The sequence below is a fragment of the Ammodytes marinus genome, assembly GCF_949987685.1.
Source record: "Ammodytes marinus genome assembly, chromosome: 23".
Classification (NCBI taxonomy): domain Eukaryota; kingdom Metazoa; phylum Chordata; class Actinopteri; order Uranoscopiformes; family Ammodytidae; genus Ammodytes; species Ammodytes marinus.
The window spans coordinates 22,080,024-22,100,203 of NC_137227.1; the positions used below are offsets into that span (position 1 = coordinate 22,080,024).

Here is a 20,180-nt window from a genome sequence, read left to right on the forward strand (position 1 = left end):
CGAAGCATTAACACTTACGTAATGCTTAATAGGCATTCATTAACCGTTAATTAGTGTACCCTTATTGTTAAGTGTTACCTACCGTATTTTGTATTTCATATCTCGTCAAAATAATGTCCAAATCACTCACCAGTCAGTTGATAATGCAACGCGTCTTAAATCCACAAACAGTCCATCGAAATCCCCTCCATCTTTCTGTTTTGAAGTTTTTTTCTGCGTTGTCAAATATATTATATAAATTGTAACTTAGCAACACTGCGGTATCGGCATTTTAAACTGACTCCATTGTCGGTGTGAAGACGAGAGTGTGAGGGGGCCAGATTAATGAGATGTTCCTCTGATCCCTCTCAGTCAGCAGTTTAGCCCTAATAACACACACACACACACACACACACACACACACACACACACACACACACACACACACACACACACACACACACACACACACACACACACACACACACACACACACACACACACACACACACACACACACACACACACACACAAGATAGAAGTGTAATCCTAATAATAAGCCTATCAGAGCTGCCTGTTGAACACTGCAGTGTGTGTGTGTGTGTGTGTGTGTGTGTGTGTGTGTGTGTGTGTGTGTGTGTGTGTGTGTGTGTGACGCCCACTATACAGGCTATATGCGTAAGACCTTATTCTATTCTATTTTAACTTTTAAATAACATTCCGCCTTTTTCAATGGAATATAAACCTGCTGTTAAATTCGTGTGTGCGGCTGCAGTTCTCCTCCTTACCTTTAGGGGGCGGCGTTTATTTCAGCGCCACCTGAAACCTCAGCGGACACAAAGACCGTCTGAACTCTCGCGAGAGTTCATTTTGCTGTCGGCGAGCGGCGGCGGGACGGTTGTGTTGTTGTGTTTGTTGTGGTTGTTTCGGCGCTAATTCTCGTTTTATAAGCAACACAGCTTCAGGTAAATACTCACATCTATCACCCGTATCACGTTTATTTCTTGCTACGCCTTTAAATCAACGCTAAAACACAGATAGGAGTGCCTACTGTGGCTGCGCTACCACGCTGGGCTAGCTCAATATGCTAACTGAAGCTAACTAGCCGCTGTTAGCTTCGTTCGGCTCAAACTAAACTTTTAACGATTGTTTCTGGTTAAATGACATTTCTCGTTAGTTTTCATCTATTCCACTGGAACACACAGATAACTAAACATCTTAGGGTTCATAATAAGTTCAATAAGTAAAGCATTTGATTCATATTTAGCCATTTAAGGTGAAACAATGTCTTCGGTTGTTGTGGCTTCTCAGTTACTAATGACGTCAAGCTAAGATAAAACAATAATACTTCTATGATTGTAATATTGGTCCATATAAATAACTAAGTTATTATAATAAAGGTGGAATCAGCAATTCTGGAGAATGCCTGTTGTCAAAATCAGTGGACGTCTCCTTACTATCTGCGACCTGTCCGGTGTGTATGTGTATGTGTGTGTGTGTGTGTGTGTGTGTGTGTGTGTGTGTGTCAGACAGTGTTAATACACAGCCTAGTCTCTGTAAACTGTAATGCAATAAACAGGGGCTTACAGTGCTTAGACTCTGTAAGTTGCACTGGATATTCTTTCAGTTCACACACAGTACAGACAGGTAGCGGATCATGAGGAGATATTCACTGATTTTGACCAAACATTATTCATATCCATTTTCCCAATTCAATGTTCTGACGGTTGTCCATCATATTTTGTGTGTGTGTGCCTGTGTATCTCTCTCTCTCTCTCTCTCTCTCTCTCTCTCTCTCTCTCTCTCTCTCTCTCTCTCTCTCTGTGTGTGTCATTCTCGATGTGTGTGTGTGTGCGTGCGGGTGTGTATCTGTCTGTCTCTATTTCTCTGTGTGTTTGTCTCTCTTGCTGTGTGTGTGTGTGCGTCTCTCTCTCTCTCTCTCTGTCTCTGTGTGTGTGTTTGTGTCTCTGTGTGTGTCTGTCCCTCTCTCTCTCTGTGTCTGTCTGTCTGTGTGTGTCATTCTCTATGTGTTTCTCTCTCTCTCTCTCTCTATATATATATCTGTGTGTGTGTCTGTCTTTGTGTGTCTGTCTGTGTGTTTCTGTGTGTGTGTGTGTGTGTGCATCTCTCTCCATGTGTGTGTGTTTAGTCCAATGGGAGACAGCGACGATGAGTTTGACCGGCGGCGGCGGGACAAGTTCCGTAGAGAACGAAGCGACATGGAGCGATCGAGAGACAGAGAAGACAGGAGGAGAGAGGACTGGCCAGAGAGGTTAATATCTATCTATCTATCTATCCATCTATCCATCTATCCATCTATCCATCTATCCATCTGTCCATCTGTCCGTCTGTCTGTCTGTCTGTCTGTCTGTCTATCAAACACATAGTAAGACTCACTAACACACCCATCCTGACTGCTGATTTTGTAAAACGTCTGATCAGCCGATTATTCAACGTGGTGGCAATTGTGACTTTTTCAAGATGTGCTAAAAGTGTGACCACTACAGGGAAGTTTTTATTTTTACTTAATTGAACCGTATGATTAAGATATCTGAAATAGGAGCACTTTTAGCGACTCTATTGACACTGGGCTTTTATAATACCTTCATATCCTTTAACACAGACATATTATCTTAAATCTGCCAAACTCTACCTGTAACTGTTTTAATTCAGCTATATTGTACTTTCACTCATTTAGTTTTAATGGCAGCCACTCTATATCGCTGTCTAAATGTTTAATTGTGTTTTTTTTCTTTGTGTGTGCGTGCGTGTGTCTCTGTGTGTGTGTGTGTGTGTCTGTGTCTCTGTCTGTGTGTGTGTGTAGGGACTGGGACCGTGGCAGAGAGCGGAGGAGGGATTACGATCGCGGACGCAGAGAAAGGTTTTCTCCTCCCAGACACATCAGCCCTCAACACAAACGCATGAGGAGAGACTGGTGAGTGTCTGTTTCATCTGATTTCATGTAATATTCAAATTTTCTGAGATTTTGAATTTGGGGTTTTCATAAGCTGTTAGCTATAATAATCAAAATGATAACACATAAAGGCTTGCGATATCTCACTTTGCATGTAATGAGTCTATATAATATATTAGTTTCACCTTTTAAGTTGAATTACTGAAATAAATGAACTTTTGCATAATATATATTCTAATTTTTCGAGTTTCACCTGTAAATGAAGGTTAAATGAAAAAATTAGAAACTAAAAATTTAACTAGTGTATTTCCCAGGGAGGACCACACACACTCACTCACTCACTCACTCACTCACTCACTCACTCACTCACTCACTCACACTCTCTCACTCACACTCTCTCTCTCACTCTCTCACTCACTCACACACACACACTCACACACTCACACACACACTCACACACACACACACACACTCACTCACACTCTCTCTCACTCTCTCACTCACTCACACACACACACTCACACACTCACACACACACTCACACACACTCACTCTCACTCTCTCACACACACCCTCAATTGTTAAATAATGGTTAAATGAAAAACTAAATGAAATGTATCTGTTGTGTTTCCAGGGACGACCACCGGGGCGAGCCATACCGCTATGAGATGCCGTATGGAGGGGGCGGGGCTCCGTTTCCCGGGCCGATGCCTCAGGGCTGGCACCACGACCATCCTCACATGCACCCGCACCCCGCCGCACACACACTGCAGGCCAGGTCAGTGTGTGTGTGTGTGTGTGTGTGTGTGTGTGTGTGTGTGTGTGTGTGTGTGTGTGTGTGTGTGTGTGTGTGTGTGTGTGTGTGTGTGTGTGTGTGTGTGTGTGTGTGTGTGTGTGTGTGTGTGTGTGTGTGTGTGTGTGTGTGTGTGTGTGAGACTGTGTGAGTGTGTGTGTGTGAGACTGTGTGAGTGTGTGTGTGTGAGAGAGAGAGAGATACTCTGTGTTTGTGTGTGAGAGAGAGAGACTGTGTGTGTGGGTTAGAGAGAGACTGTGTGTGGGTGTGAGAGAGAGAGAGAGAGAGAGACACTGTGTGTGTGTGTCTAGCTAAATCCTCCTTTCATTAGGCAGTGTTTCTGGGCATATCTGGGGATGATTCATACCAGATTACAGAGTCTAGCCTGTGTAAATGTAAATGTGGAAATCTTGACATGTCTTGATTCTGTGGATGTGTGTTCAGGTTGGGTATGATGGACCCCGATCTCCCTCCCCCGGGCCCCCCCACCATGAGGAGCTTCAAGGTCAGTGAAACACATTAAACACACACACACACTCCATAATAGTCTTACCACTACACCCCTAGCCACAACCCCCCTCTGAATTTTTTTCGGCGACCGTATTAACACACTACAGCCCCACACATCTAACCTCTGACGGCCCTGCCAGCGCGTCTCTCTCGAGTCTCTCTGCCTTAACTGATAGAGAAATACAGACTCTGCGTTCCGAATCACATACTTTCTACTATATAGTATGTAGAAAAAAGATTTAGGATGTCCCGATTCTTGTGGCCAGATTTAGGATGGTTAGAAAGACCTGGATGTCTACTACATCTGGCCAAGATTGTTATTGTTGAAAACAGCATCCTATTTGGGCGATTCTGACCCACAATCCGGTGCGCACGTGAAGTGACGTCACATCGACGAAGCCTCCATATGAAAACAAACGGGGATGTGACGGATATAAAAGCAAGAGGCAAGATCAAGGAGCCATGTTAGGATGAAATAAACAAGTAAAAGTATGTCCCAATAGTATGCCTACTGCATCCTAACTAGATTATTTTTATTGCCAGATGTAGTATGTAGAATAGAAAGAAGAAAGAGTATGCGATTCGGAACGCAGGGTCAGTGAATGCTGCTGGTATGACTATGACAGTCATATCAGCGGCATTCACTGTAGTTTCACCATTTCCCGGTTTGACTCTTTCAAAATAAAACATCGCACCAGCGTAAATGTGAACAAAAAAAAGGTCTGATGATTCTTTTTCAGCCCTAGTGTTCATACTTATTCCCCAGGATTTCCTGTTGAACATGGAGGACAGTGAGACTAAATAGTAGAAAGTTTGGGGATTTTCTGACTTATTCTCTACGTTCCCTAGGATTTACTGTAAGGTCTTGGATTAAACCTGGATATCCGTTGGGGGGGGGGGGGGGGGGGGATAACCTGCTCCTTCTGTACTTTCCCTGTGTGTGTGTGTGTGTGTGAGAGCTACTAGTGTTCATACTCATTCTTTGCGTTCCCCAGGATTTCCTGTTGAACATGGAGGACAGTGTTGACGAGACAGAGTCAGTGAAGAGATACAACCAGTACAAAGAAGACTTCAGGCGGCAGCAGCTTCAAGACTTCTTCCTACAACACAAGGACCAGGCACGAGGCTTAGACGATTATTATTATTTATTTTATTATTATTTATTTTATCTTTTAGTTTTTAAACTTGCATGTTTAAATACATTTTATCTTAATTTTAATTTTTTAATTTTCACAATTTATTTTTTGCAGTTTTTTATTTTGTTTTCACAACACACAAACAAATAACAGGCAAAGGGATTTAGATAGGATTATTTTTATTTATTTTTATTTAGGGGAAGGTGGGGTGATTTGTGCATTTTGGAAGTTGCAAAACCCCTTGTTTCTAGAAAACCGTGGAAGAAATTGGAAATGTGACCACATATTTAAGAAGAGCCATCCATTTGACTCATCCTGTAAAGAAGGGAGACACAAGGAATAAGATATAAGCACATTTAAGCTCAAAAAACTGTGTTTTGCCTTTCAAAGTAAAATTTCCATGATCAGGGTTTTTTGATTATTGTGTCTGAACAATTATAGACACGTTTGAAAACATTTGACACATGTTTTAGTGCTTTGGTATGCTACACTTTGAGTCTATATAGTTAGCACAATGTCAACCCTAAATTGCTGCATCATGCCTATTATCCAAAATTCTGGGGATGGGGTGATTTGTGCGCAAGGGCCTGGGTGAGTTATAAGTAAGTAAGTAAGTAAAATGTGTTTATAAAAGCACATTTATGACAGTTTGCACTGTCCAAAGTGCTGTACATAGTGCATTCAGTAGGTAAACAATGAAGGTAAAATAACAATAACCAAAATAAAAGACGTAAAGCCCATACATCCACATAAACACAGATAGTAGTGCAGAGGTAAGTAAGTAGTGCAGAGGTTAATGGGGAGGAAACACCAGGGTGTACATATGGGTTTTGAGCCTTGATTTAAAGGCAGAAATGTAGGGGGAATCACATTTGTCAGGTGGCAGTTGGTTCCACAAGCACGGAGCAACTAGTGCAAAGTACATTTCTGAGAGTTGTGCCAGTGGCATGGCTGTATACGCTGGTCACCAAAAGAAAGTGATAGTCTACAGTAGCTCAGGAGAGAGTGACATCTCAATTCCACTTAACGACACCACTGATGAGAGTTCAGATGGCCAGAAAGATGATGATGGTGACTTTGTCATTGTGACACAATGACGCACAAATCACCCCACTACGTGGGGTGATTTGTGCGACAAGACAACTTTTTTTCCGAAAGCTATATTTCTTAAACAGTTTATTCCAGATCCAAAGTTTTTATTGCCAGGGATGCACAACATCCTGAAATATATGTACATATTTGAGTTGGAGACATAACTGTCAAGGCCTCACTTTAAAATCACTTTGAGTAAAAAGTTGCACAAATCACCCCACCTTCCCCTATATACTTTTTTTCCGTTTTTAAAATTATTATTTTATTATTATTATAATTATTAATTATTTTTAATATTACAATGTTTTCCTTGTTTTTAAACTGGCAAATGTACATATATTTAAAAAAAATATTTTAAAATAATATATATTTTTTATACTTTTTTTTTCTCTTTAGTTTTTAAACTGGTAAATGTAAATATATATATATATATAATTTATTTTTATTATTAAACTGCCATATTTACATTTATTTTATTTATTTATTATTTATCCGAGTGGTTCCGTTCTAAGACTGCATATTATTATTTTTTTAAATTATTTTTTTAAACTTGCATATTTATATATGAAACAATATGAGTGGCATTTTATTTTATTTTAATTTGAAATTTAAAATAAATCCCTCGTTTTTAATTTTTTCGTCTCTTTAGTTTATTAACTGCCATTCTATTTTTAATATAATTACATTTTTATTTAATATTTCCCCAGGAGTGGTTCCGTTCTAAGTTCCACCCTGATGACCTCACAGCGAGGAGGGCGGAGTCTCTGGCGGCGCTGAAGTCGCGTCTGTCCGTGTTTCTGTTTCTGATGGACGAGAGCTGGATGGAAAACCTCTCTCTGGACATGGAGCACGCGCCCGCCATCATCAAGCTACTGGACGCCGGTAGGGACAATTTAAAGGGGCACTGGGGGTAATATGACATCTGGGGGTAATATGACATCATTTAGAAAGTTCTAGAATGCAACGCTCCCTGGGTAATAATAACAAGCTACAGTGGCCTTCAAGGACAAGAACAATTCTAAATTCTAAACAATGCACCAGATGACATTCCAAAAACATGGATGCCTCCATAAGACTTGCCCGCTCAATGTACAAAATGTAACATTAATATTTTTAATTCTCCGCTCAGGAGGATAATTCAGATTATTGGCAGAGGTGATTTTACACCAATAAGGACATATTTAGGAATTTTGATTTTTAGCTAATAAATTACTTAAAATGTTACACAGTGTCCCTTTTAAAGTTTAAAAAAACAAAAGACAAAATGTAACAAGTTTACTTATACGGACAAACAAGGCATTTTTCCAGTACAGACTATTTTATTCTTGGTTTATCTGGATTATGCTGTTTACCGGCTATCATCAAACTACTGGACGCTCGAACATTTTAAAGTTTAAAATATATTTTTTATAAAAGACAAACAAGGCATTTTTCCAGTATAGACAATTCACATGAATGGAAATAAAATTCAAGCAAAAAGGAATTGGTACCAAAAATGTAATACATAAAATAAGATTGGAAGCAGGAAGGGGCAATTTAAAGTTTTGAAACTTGAAAAAAAAACTCTTTTCCGTTAGTGTTCAAAAGATAAAATTCCCAAAACATGTTTAAGGTTTTACTATAGCCCCGGCTATTATCAAGCTACTGATACTGACACACAGACACAGACACACAAAAACACAGGGAGACATGGGGGTGAAACTAGGGGTGCACTGATTGCAATTTTCTTCTTGGCATATCCGGGTTAGGCTACTTTTAAAGATTCTACCACAACATTTTTTTTTAACAAATAAAATTTCCCCTGTCTGCCGTAGGGATGAATTTAATTACATTTTTAAAGTGTTTCTGTCTGATATCCAGCACTCATTAAATGTGTGGTGTATTGACACACTGCTATCAGCTTGCAGTGGCTTGTGGGTAATGAAGTCTTTCTCTCTCCAGCTGTGATAAAGATGGAAGGAGGAACAGACTTTGATCTTCAGGTGCTCGAGGTCCCGTCCGCCCCTGCTGCCTCGGCCGGGGAACCCTGTACCAGCGCTACCGCTAGCACCAGCGCTAGCACCAGCACCAATACTGCAGATGGAAGCACAGGTATGTCATCGATTGATTGATTTAATTGTATTATTGTGCCATGCTTTAACAATATGCCTAGCCTACAAGGTACATCATAATTTTTTTTAATTTTATTTTTTATTTAACCTTTATTTTTCCAGATAAAAACATTAAGAACAGTTTCTTATTTGCAATATTGATCTGGTATGATTGATTGATTTTGAATTGTATTATTGTGTCATGCTTCAACAAAAGCAGCCTACAAGGTGCTTACAAAACCCCGTTATAAACACACACACACACATACACACCATAAACTAAAACTAGATGCTAAACAATACTAATGCTAACAACAAGAAATTTATTAAAAATGTTCTACTATAGGACATGAAAATTTCGGTAACACTTTACAATAAGGGAACATTAATGAACTGTTAGTTGATGCCTGGTCTAAACGGGGGGCCTTCTCTTTGTAACACATTTATTATTTTGTATTTTGGTCCAGGACTAAAGGGAGCCGATGGGGATAAGAGCCCGGACGCTCCAAGCCCAAAAAAGGAAATCGCTGAACCAGAATCAGAATCTCCTAAAAGTCCCACCGAGGAACCAGCCGGGGCAGAGACAGAGATGAAAGAGACAGAAAAGGTGGGCAAGGTCACTGTATAAATTATTTTTTATTATTTTTTATTTTATTTTATTTTATTTTATTTTATTTTATTTTATTTTATTTTATTTTATTTTATTTTACTTTACTTTACTTTACTTTACTTTACTTTACTTTACTTTACTTTACTTTACTTTACTTTATTTTATTTTATTTTATTTTATTTTATTTTATTTTATTTTATTTTATTTTATTTTATTTTATTTTATTTTATTTTATTTTATTTTATTTTATTTTATTTTATTTTATTTTATTTTATTTTATTTTATTTTATTTTATTTTAGTAAAATATTATTTTTTTTTTCTTGGGTGTGTTTTATTCATTTCATAGTTGTTGTTGATTCATAGTAATTTCTTAATTTTTTCAGTAGTTTTTCAATATAAAACATTTAAGAGACTTGTGTAATACAAAAATAGTTCCTTAATTATATTTCCCTTAATATATAGTTTTTTTTTCTTTACTATTTATTTCCATTTGTGTTTCCGTTTTGTGTGTGTGAAAAATGCTTTGTAAATAAAGTTTTTGATTTGATTCAGGACTCTGGATTTGACTTGCATAATGGAGCTGAATGTTTAATAAAATCTTTATTGTTTATTCATTCAGGACGGTGACGGTGAGTCCAAGCAGAACGGAGAGAAGGAGAAGGATGAAGATGAAGAAGAGAAGAGTGAAGAGGAAGAGGGGGAAGAGGGGGAGGAGAAGAAAGAGGAAGGAGAGGAGGACGAGGAGGAGGACAAGAAGACCAAGAAGAAAGTGAGTCTGTTTGGATGGAGGGAGGGAGGGATAGGGTCTGGTTTCTGTGTACATAATATTTGACTGTTTACTGTGTGTGTGTGTGTGTGTGTGTGTGTGTGTGTGTGTGTGTGTGTGTGTGTGTGTGTGTGTGTGTGTGTGTGTGTGTGTGTGTGTGTGTGTGTGTGTGTGTGTGTGTGTGTGTGTGTGTGTGTGTGTGCAAGCTAACCTCCTGTGTTCTCTCTAAAAATAATATACTGTAATACAATTTTAATTTCATCGGCTTGCATTTCATCAATTTGATCAGTTAGTGTTATTTTTGTGTGTGTGTGTCAGTGGGTTATTTTTGCTAATATATATATTTATATTTGAACTTTCTTTCTTTCTTTCTTTCTTTCTCTCTCTCTCTCTCTCTCTCTCTCTCTCTTCTTTCTTTCTTTCTTTCTTTCTTTCTTTCTTTCTTTCTTTCTTTCTTTCTTTCTTTCTTTCTTTCTTTCTTTCTTTCTTTCTCTCTCTCTCTCTCTCTCTCTTCCTCTCTCTCTCTTCCAGGGCCGTAAGCGTAAGCGCAGTGAGTCTGTGGACAGTGGGGAGGGCAGCGCCTCGGAGTCCGACTCCTCGGATGGAGAGAAGGAGGAAGAGGAGGAGAAGGAGGATGAGGACGACCACCGGGCCGATGGTAACGACAAGGAATTCAATTTAGAAAACTTTATTAATTGATGCCGACGCACATAGAGACAGAAACTATACTTGAGTAAATTCACTTAGTTACAATTAGGTAGAAGTTTACTACTGAACTGTTTCTAATGTGTATGTGTCTCTGTGTGTGTGTGTGTGTGTTTGTGTCTCTCTCCCCCCCCCCCTCCTTGTGTGTGTCTGTCTGTCTTTCTCCCTGTGTGTGTGTGTGTGTGTGTGTGTGTTTGTGTCTCACTCTCTCCCCCTCCCTCCGTGTGTGTGTGTGTGTTTGTGTGTGTGTGTCTGTCTTTCTCCCTGTGTGTGTGTGTCTCTCCATGTGTGTGTCTCTCTCACTCGCTCTTTCTCTCTCTACCTCTGTCTGTATCTGTGTGTGTCCGTGTGTGTCTCTCTTCCTGTGTGTGTGTGTGTGTGTGTGTGTGTGTGTGTGTGTGTGTCTCTCTGTCTCTCTCTCTCTCCGTGTGTGTGTTAGTGTCAGAGCGGCGTAAAGAGCGAGTGAAGGAGAGAGAGAAAGAGGCTCCGGCTAAACCCCGCCCCCTTCACCTCACGACGTCACTGTTCATACGAAGCATTCCACCTGAGGTCTCTAAGGACGACATCACCGCTGTAAGAGATACACACACACACACACACACACACACACACACAGGGAGGGAGAGACACTCACTCACTCAGTGCGTTTCCATGGCACAACTAAAATGTTTTAAGCCATATACTGATTTTGACCCTCGAACGGACCGTGTATTTTGTCTGAGTATACATGGCCTTTCAGAGAGTCTGCATGTAAACGCACTGACTCACTCAGTCACTCACACACACCCCCATCTATCCCAGTGTCTAGTACTAACATTGTGTGTGTGTGTGTGTGTGTGTGTGTGTGTGTGTGTAGTTGTGTCGCAGGTACACTGGCTTCCTGCGTGTGGCGCTGTCCGACCCTCAGCCTGAGAGGAGGTGAGAATCGATAAGGAGAAGAATGTAATATCCTGAATGTTTTCTGAATGCGTTTTGGTTTTAATGTTCGTGTGTTGTGAATGTTCAGGTTCTTTAGACGTTGCTGGGTGACGTTTGACCGCAGTGTGAACATTAAGGAAACATGTTGGAACCTTCAGAACATCAGGGTAAATACACACACCTCTACGCACGCACTCACACACTCACACACACACACACACTCACACACACGCACACACACACACACACACACACACACACACACACACACACACACACACACACACACACACACACACACAGGCCGAATTCCACCGGCTGCCTCTCCGGTCCTTCCCCGCTCCAGCACGGCAGCATTTTTCACTTTAGTCAGTGGGTGAGTTTCCACCACGTCCGCTGCACCGTCTCTCTGCTCCGCTGCTGCTCCAGCTCTCCGCTGAAATACGTACTGCTTCTATTTCTGCTGGATGCCGGAGCTCACCGCATCAATTTTGCACAGAACACATCGAGATTAGGGCTGCAACTAACGATTATTTTTATAATCGATTAATCTGTCGATTATTTTCTCGATTAATCGATTATTAACCGATTAGTGTTTTGGTCCGTAAAATGTCAGAAAATGGTGAAAAATGTTGATCAATTTTCCAAAGCCCATGTTGACGTCCTCAAATGTATTATGTCCAAAACACACAGATATTTCAGTTTACTGTCATAATAGGATTAAAGAAACCAGAAAATATTCACATTTGAGAAGCTGAAATCAGAGAATTTGGAATTTTTTTATTCAAAAATTACTCGAAACGATTAATCGATTATCAAAATAGTTTGCGATTATTTTAATAATCGATTCATCGATTAATCGTTGCAGCTCTAATCGAGATAGACAGGAACAAAGACGCCGACAAAACAATAAAACCTCCGGTTGATTTTCAAAATAAGACACTCGGTGTTCACTGCAGGTAACCATCTCTAATGTATCCCCCTGTGCCCCTCTCTCTCTCACTCCCTCCCTCTAATGTATCCCCCTGTGCCCCTCTCTCTCTCACTCCCTCCCTCTAATGTATCCACTCTCTCACTCCCTCCCTCACTCTCTCACTCCCTCCCTCACTCTCTCACTCCCTCCTTCCCTCTAATGTATCCCACTGTGCACACTCCCTCCCTCTCTCTCTCCCTCCCTCCCTCCCCCCTCCCTCTCTCTCCCTCTCCCCCTCCCTCCCTCCCTCCCTCCCTCCCTCTCACTCCCTGCCTCCCCCTCCCTCCCTCTCTCCCTCCCTCCCTCTAACTGTTCCCCCTGTGCCCCTCTCTCTTCCTCCCTCTCCCTCCCTCCCTCCCTCTCCCTCCCTCCCTCTCTCCCCCCTGTCCCACTCTCAGCTGAAGGACAGTGAGCTGGCTCCGGTGGTGAACAGAGACTTGTGTCGTCGCGTGCGCAGCGTTAACGGCCTGACGCACCACAAGCCGGTGGTGAGGAACGACATCCGACTGTCAGCCAGACTAGTGCACAGTCTGGACCTCAAGGGGGCGCTGTGGCAAGGACAGGTGAGAACAGACAGACAGACAGACAGACAGACAGACAGACAGACAGACAGACAGACAGACACACACTGCGACGTTCTAAAACTGTTTTGTCTCGTTGCAAATCTTTGGTGTAAACGGGCCTTTAGACTGACCGAAAATGTTTTATTACTATTACTGTTTGGAAAGTTACCTATTGATGCTTTAATCGTCGCTAACGGCTAAGAAATGTTTAGTTTCAAACCGTGCCTTCTGTGTACTGCTTAGGGCCCGACCGATACATCGGACGGCCGATTTAATAGGCCGATAATAGCACATCTCCGAAATATCGGTAAAATGGCGGCCGATTTTGCAGATTTAAAAAAATAAATAAATTAACATTTTTATTCAAGCAATCATGTTGAGTGAGATGCATTGCTGCCCCGGAAGTAGCCTAGCATTAAAGTTATAGCCTATTAACAGCAGCAGCAGGTGTGTTGTAATACATTGGATTAATTCACACTTGACAGTTCCCCCTGACACCAATAGCAGAGTCATTGGTCATCTCTTGACTGTTAATAGTAGTTGATATTACTATAGTTATTATATAGAATTTATATAGTGCTTTATTGGAGGTCATTCAAAGACACTTTACATCAAACATATAGAAATCATACTTATAGAAAAAGAAAACAAAATACAGACAAATTAAAGATAAGGTTTGGAGTGGAGTCAGGTATCGGCATTGGCACTCAAAAATCCATATCGGTCGGGCCCTAGTACTGTTACACCCCTAGTTCCTACACAGTATAAAAAGCATGGAATTTTTTTCCCCAAGTCTGGATAAGTAATGTGTGTGTGTGTGTGTGTGTGTGTGTGTGTGTGTGTGTGTGTGTGTGTGTGTGTGTGTGTGTGTGTGTGTGTGTGTGTGTGTGTGTGTGTGTGTGTGTGTGTGTGTGTGTGTGTCAGATGGAGACCAACCCCGTCCTGAAGAACATAACTGATTACCTCATCGAGGAGGTTAGTGCCGAGGAGGAGGAGCTGACGGGCGTCTCCGGGGGCAACGGTGAGCATGGCGACGGCGACGCCAAAGACTCCGCCTCCTCTGACGTCGCCGTGGAGACCGATGACACGCTGCTGAAGGTGGGAGGAGCTAAGAATGATTATGTTAACGGGACACTGTGTAACATTTGAAGTAATTTATCTGCTAAAATCAATATCCTCATTCATAAATATGTCCTCATTGGTGTAAAATCACCTCTGCCAATAATCTGAATTATTCTCCTGAGCGGAGAATTACAAATATTAATATTACATTTTGTACGTTGAGAGGGTAAAGGCCTTTGCACACCGGGCGCGACGCGAATAAACGCAACGTAAAAGCGAATGTTTTGAGATGTGAATTTTGTCGCGTCTCACTTTAGAAGCGACGTCCCAGAAAAATCGAACTCATTTCGAAAAAATAAAAAACGCAAATTCGCGATGCGAAATGACGGCGCTGGTGTGGAAGCTTGTATTGACTCTGTTTACGTTCGTTAATTAACGGATTAATCGCACGAATAAAACGCGCCCGGTGTGCAAAGGCCTTTAGTCTTAAGGAGGAATCCATATTTTTGGAATGTCATCAGGTGCATTTTTTAGAATTGTTCTTGTCCTTGAAGGCCACTGTAGCTTCTGTTATTATTCAAAAGGGTTGGGGTTACCCAGTGAGCGTTGCATTCTAGAACTTTCTTGAAGATGTCACATTACACAGTGTCCCTTTAATGTCTCACTGTGTGATAACGCTTGACTCCATTGGTTTAATCTCTGTTACTGTGTGTGTGTCTCTCTCTCTCTCTCTCTCTCTCTCGCTCTCGCTCTCGCTCTCGCTCTCGCTCTCGCTCTCGCTCTCGCTCTCGCTCTCGCTCTCTCTCTCTCTCGCTCTCTCTGTGTGTGTGTGTAGGTTCTGGACAGGCTGCTGCTGTACCTGCGTCTGGTTCACTCTGTAGATTATTATAACTTCTGTGAATATCCGTCTGAAGACGAGATGCCTCATCGCTGTGGACTGATCCACGTGAGGGGACCAATACCCACTGCTAAGATCACTGCTACTGAAGGTACACACACACACACACGTGTGATAGCAGCCACCACTAGTTTTACAACAAACACCCTCCTGTCAGGTGCCGGGGATCAAACCAGAGACCTCATGATTATTGGTCGGCCACCTTTCCTCTAGTCGAGGCCATCCTAACACCCCATGAAGGGGTTAGACGGTCATTTACATAAACAAGTTAGAAATTGTCTTACAAAGTTAAGGCTAAGGAGGGTCTTCTAAGATGTTTGAACCTTAGTAGTCCAGCAGATAGGTGCGATATATGAATGCATTGTGCTTTCAATGATACAAACATTAGCTGTATAGTTTAGGCTAAAACTGTTCTTGGTTTATCTCAGTGATTTCTTGCTCCTAGACGTTAAACGTTGGGGGAACGAGTCCCTCTGTTTGTCACTAGTTTTTAAAAGTGGTGATGTAATACGTTGCTGTGCTGTTATTGGACAGTGAGTGAATAATATTTTTTTTACTGTGTTTGTGTGTGTGTGTGTTTTGTGGTTGTGTGTGTGTGTCTCTGTGTGTGGGTGTATCTGTGTTTGTGGTTGTGTGTGTGTGTCTCTGTGTGTGGTTGTGTGTGTGTGTGTGTTCCAGTGAGTGAACACCAGCGTATGTGTGAGGAGCGTCTGGCTCCTCTTCTCTCCGTGTCAGAAACTCTGAGTGAAGAAGACGCAGTGAGACTGGGCAAGAAAGACCCGGAGCAAGAGGTGAGACGTCTGTCTGTCTGTGCGTCTGTCTGTTTACCTGTCTGTCTTTCCCTGTGTGTGTGTCTGTCTGTCTGTCTTTGTGTTTCTCTGTGCGTCTGTCTGTCTGTGTGTATGTTAACCTGTCTGTCTGTGTGTCTGTTTACCTGTCTGTGTGTGTTTGTCTGTTTACCTGTCTGTATGTGTTTCTGTCTCTCTGTCTGTATGTGTTTCTGTCTCTCTGTATATCTGTCTGTCTGTTCACCTGTCTGTCTGTCTGTCTGTCTGTGTGTTTACCTGTCTGTCTGTCTGTATGTTTACCTGTCTGTCTGTCTGTCTGTGTGTATGTTTACATGTCTGTCTGTCTGTATGTGTCTGTTTCCCTGTCTGTCTGACTGTCTGTCTGTCTGGGCTGAATTCTGTCACCTTGCTGCAACTCTTGTGTTTGTTTGAGGTGTTGTGCCATAAATATATCCCCCCCCCATCTCACTGTCCTCCTCACACCCTACCAACCCCCACAGCCATTCAGACCTGTCTGTCTGTCTGTCTGTCTGTCTGTCTGTCTGTCTGTCTGTGTCAGAGCGGGTAGCTCCAGACTCTAAGCCCCCCGTCCCCATCAATTTGTGCATAATTGTCTGTTTTTCGTTTTTCTTCTCTTTTTTGTTGCTTTGGACAGAGTTTTAGAAAAGCGCTATATAGAGAATGTATTATAGTGGTTAGCGCCCCCCCCCCTCTCCATAGAGTATAAGTTGAATGTATTGTAGTAAAGGGAGTAACAGGAAAAAGCCAAAAATAAAACTTATGATTATTTTTTTCTCTCTCTCTCTCAGGTGGAGAAGTTCCTGGCTGCCAACGCTCAGGAACTCAGTAAAGACAAGTGGCTTTGTCCTTTGAGCGGGAAAAAGTTCAAGGTGTGTAAACCTGTGTGTGTGTCTGTGTGTGCGTGTGTGCGTGTGTGTGTGTGTGTGTGTGTGTGTGTGTGTGTGTGTGTGTGTGTCTGTGTGTGTCTGTGTGTGTCTGTGTGTGTCTGTGTGTGTGTGCACGTGCGTGGGCTGCCACCATATTGATCTTAGTCTGTTTAGACCTTTTTTTGCGTTTTTTTTCCTCTACAATTTTTACTTTTTTTTTATCATTTTCTTTTATACTACGTTTTCCAACTTATCTAAATCTTCCGACATCTACATTTTTTAAAAACTTCTTTCTTTCTGTGTGTGTGTGTGTGTGTGTGTGTGTGTGTATATTAAATCAAATCAAATCCGTTTTATGTGTATAGCCCAATATCACAAATAGACATTTGCCTCAGTGGGCTTTACATTCCATACAGTATGACGCCCTCTGCCCTTAGACCCTTTTACTATGTTAACAGCTGTTGTTGTTGTTGTTGTTGTTGTTGTGGTGGTGGTGGTCTAGGCCCCAGAGTTTGTGCGTAAACACATCCTGAACAAACACGGAGACAAAGTGTCCGCCGTCAGACAGGAAGTGGTTTTCTTCAACAACTTCCTGTCGGACGCAAAGAGACCAGCGGTGCCCGAGAACAAGCCCCTCCCCCCTCCACCAGGTAAATATACTTTAATATGCTATGATATATATTATTATACACTAAAGACAGGCGGGCGGACGGACGGACGGACGGACGGACGGACGGACGGACGGACGGACGGACGGACGGACGGACAGACAGGCTCCCTGCACCAGCTTACTATACTATATACAGTCATGGACTCACATTGACGTCTTTTACCAAATAAATTATATCCGATTTGGCTTTTTGTCGATTCACTTATGTGTTTTTTTTTTTTTTTTCATTGCAAACGAATAACATCAACATATTAATGCCAAAACATTTGTACCTGCAAACATTTATTGGGAGAAGCAGTGCATTATCTGACACAATTCCAGAGGTGCCAACACTTTTGTCCATGACTGTATATATAGACTAAAGACAGACAGACAGACAGACAGACAGACAGACAGACAGAGCAACACGCACACACACTAACTCTCTCTCTCTCTCGCTCTCAGCTCCTCCCGGTCTTCAAGGTTTTCCTGGTCAGTCGCAGCAGCAGCCGAGTCTTCTGGGATATCCGCCTGGAGTCAGACCGCCCATGCCCGGCTTCCCTGGTAACACACACACACACACACACACGCACACACACACACACGCTACTCACTCACACGCTACTCACTCACTCACTCACTCACTCACTCACTCACTCACTCACTCACTCACTCACTCACTCACTCACTCACACACACGCACACACACCCGCATTGTAACACACAACACCAGATGCCATGTAAACATTTTTGTTCATAATCCAGCAACTGTCTTCAAAGTGTTGTATTAATGTGTGTGTGTGTGTGTGTGTGTGTGTGTGTGTGTGTGTGTGTGTGTGTGTGTGTGTGTGTGTGTGTGTGTGTGTGTGTGTGCGCGTTACAGGCGGAGGACCTCCCTTCCCTAACCAGTTTGGGGCGGGTCGTGGTAACTATGACAACTTTAGAGGTCATTTAGGAGGAGGAGGAAATTTCCCCCCCAAACCGCGGAACAACAACAGGTAAAATACACACACACACACACACACACACACACACACACACACACGCACACACACGCACACACACACACACACACACACACACACACACACACACACTAATATTTATACATATATGTATATACACACTGGTCACAACAGGTATATAAACACAACTGACTACTAGCATCAGGGGGGCTAGTCAGTTTGGTAGTTTTTGTGAAATAATTTTGATTCTGTGTGCAAAGTAAAATAATGTAATCATCCAACGAGGGGCGCTCGTGGTGTAGTGGTTAAACCCCCTCCCCCGCATAGTCTCAGTCCTCTTCACAGCAGACCCGGGTTAGAATCCAGCCCGGGTCGCAAAAAAATGCCCATAAAGTAAATCTTTATATGTAACTTTGTGTGTGTCTCTCTCTCTCTGTCTTTGTGTCTGTCTGTCTGTCTGTCTGTCTAGGGGGCAGAGAGGAGACCCCCGCTCCATTATTGAGTACAGAGACCTCGACGCTCCAGATGATCTCGACTTCTTTTAATCTGGACGGAGAGAAACCACACCGTTGTTCAGTGTTTATTTTTAAACAACTTTATTTTAACTTTTTTTTTTCATCTTCCCACCATTTATTGTTGTCTTTTTTCCCTCCCCCTCACTTGTGTTAGGCGTGTGTGTGTGTGTGTGTGTGTGAGAGAGACTGTGTGTGTGTGTGAGTGAGAGAGACTGTGTGTGAGTGTGTGAGAGAATGTGGGGGTGTGTGTGTGTGTGTGTGAGTGAGAGAATGTGTGTGTGTCAGGACCAACCTAATTGTCGGCTGTCTGGTGAAAATAATCTGATTTAAACTTTTTCCAATAAAGACACAGGAAGACAGACGACTCGTGTGTGTTTTTTTATCCTCCATTTTCAAAGTTGTTTGTGTTTGTTTATGGAGATTTACAATCCTAGATATCTGACTGATTAGAACTGACCCACATGCCACAGCACACACACACACACACACACACACACACACACACACACACACACACACACACACACACACACACACACACACACACACACACACACACACACACACACACACACACAGACACAGACACAGCCTCCCTCCCTCCCCCACAGACGGCAATCAAGTTGTATGCAGGAATGTTAAATGGACTTAAATTACATAGCGCCTTTAAGCCGATTTTCTCAGGCCCATATCGCTTCATACTTTCTTACCACGTTCACACACCGATGGCAGTAGCTTTCATGCAAGGTTCTCTCTGAACCTCCTACCCGGCATGCAATCTATCGGTTGACCACCCTACCCACTTCGCCACTGCCGTAAGGCAAAACTTGACTGCGAAATGATTGAATTTTATGTCATCCCCACATGTGAAAATACCCAGATTTATCCATTGATTCGGGTTTAAATTACTAACTAAATGCCTTTCTGACTGTTTGCTCAGAGGCAGAGCAAAGAGACAGACACATTCCCTGCGTTCCGAATCGCATACTCTTTATTTTTTCTATTCTACATACTACATCCGATGATAAAAAGAATCTAGTTAGGATGCAGTACGCATACTATTGGGACATACTTTACTCTCTTATTTCATCATAACATTGCGCCTTGATCTTGCCTCTTGCTTTTATATCCAGCGCATCCCCGTTTGTTTTCATATGGAGGCTTCGTCGATGTGACGTCACTTCACATGCGCACTGGATTATGGGTCAGAATCGCCCAAATTAGGATGCTGTTTTCAACACTAACAATCTTGGCTGGATGAAGTAGGACATCTGGGTACTTCTAACCATCCTAAATCTGGCCACAAGAATCGGGACATCGTAAATCTTTTTTCTGCCAAACTATATAGTAGAAAGTATGCGATTAG

General features: G+C 42.1%; 1 protein-coding gene across 1 annotated transcript; it reads left to right on the top strand.

The window, feature by feature from the left end:
• Positions 1-851: 851 nt before the first annotated feature.
• LOC307269147 (serrate RNA effector molecule homolog) lies at positions 852-19,121 on the top strand. The gene is made up of 23 exons (XM_080051991.1): positions 852-944; positions 2,129-2,251; positions 2,804-2,914; positions 3,528-3,671; positions 4,131-4,191; positions 5,192-5,314; positions 7,132-7,306; positions 8,366-8,515; positions 8,982-9,121; positions 9,745-9,894; positions 10,423-10,549; positions 11,036-11,169; positions 11,453-11,514; positions 11,603-11,681; positions 12,886-13,050; positions 13,975-14,148; positions 14,948-15,101; positions 15,689-15,801; positions 16,608-16,688; positions 17,188-17,335; positions 17,800-17,898; positions 18,218-18,332; positions 18,769-19,121. The coding sequence occupies exons 2-23, from the start codon at positions 2,133-2,135 to the stop codon at positions 18,842-18,844; spliced, it is 2,700 nt and encodes an 899-aa protein (XP_079908117.1). The 5' UTR covers positions 852-944; positions 2,129-2,132; the 3' UTR covers positions 18,845-19,121.
• Positions 19,122-20,180: the final 1,059 nt, after the last annotated feature.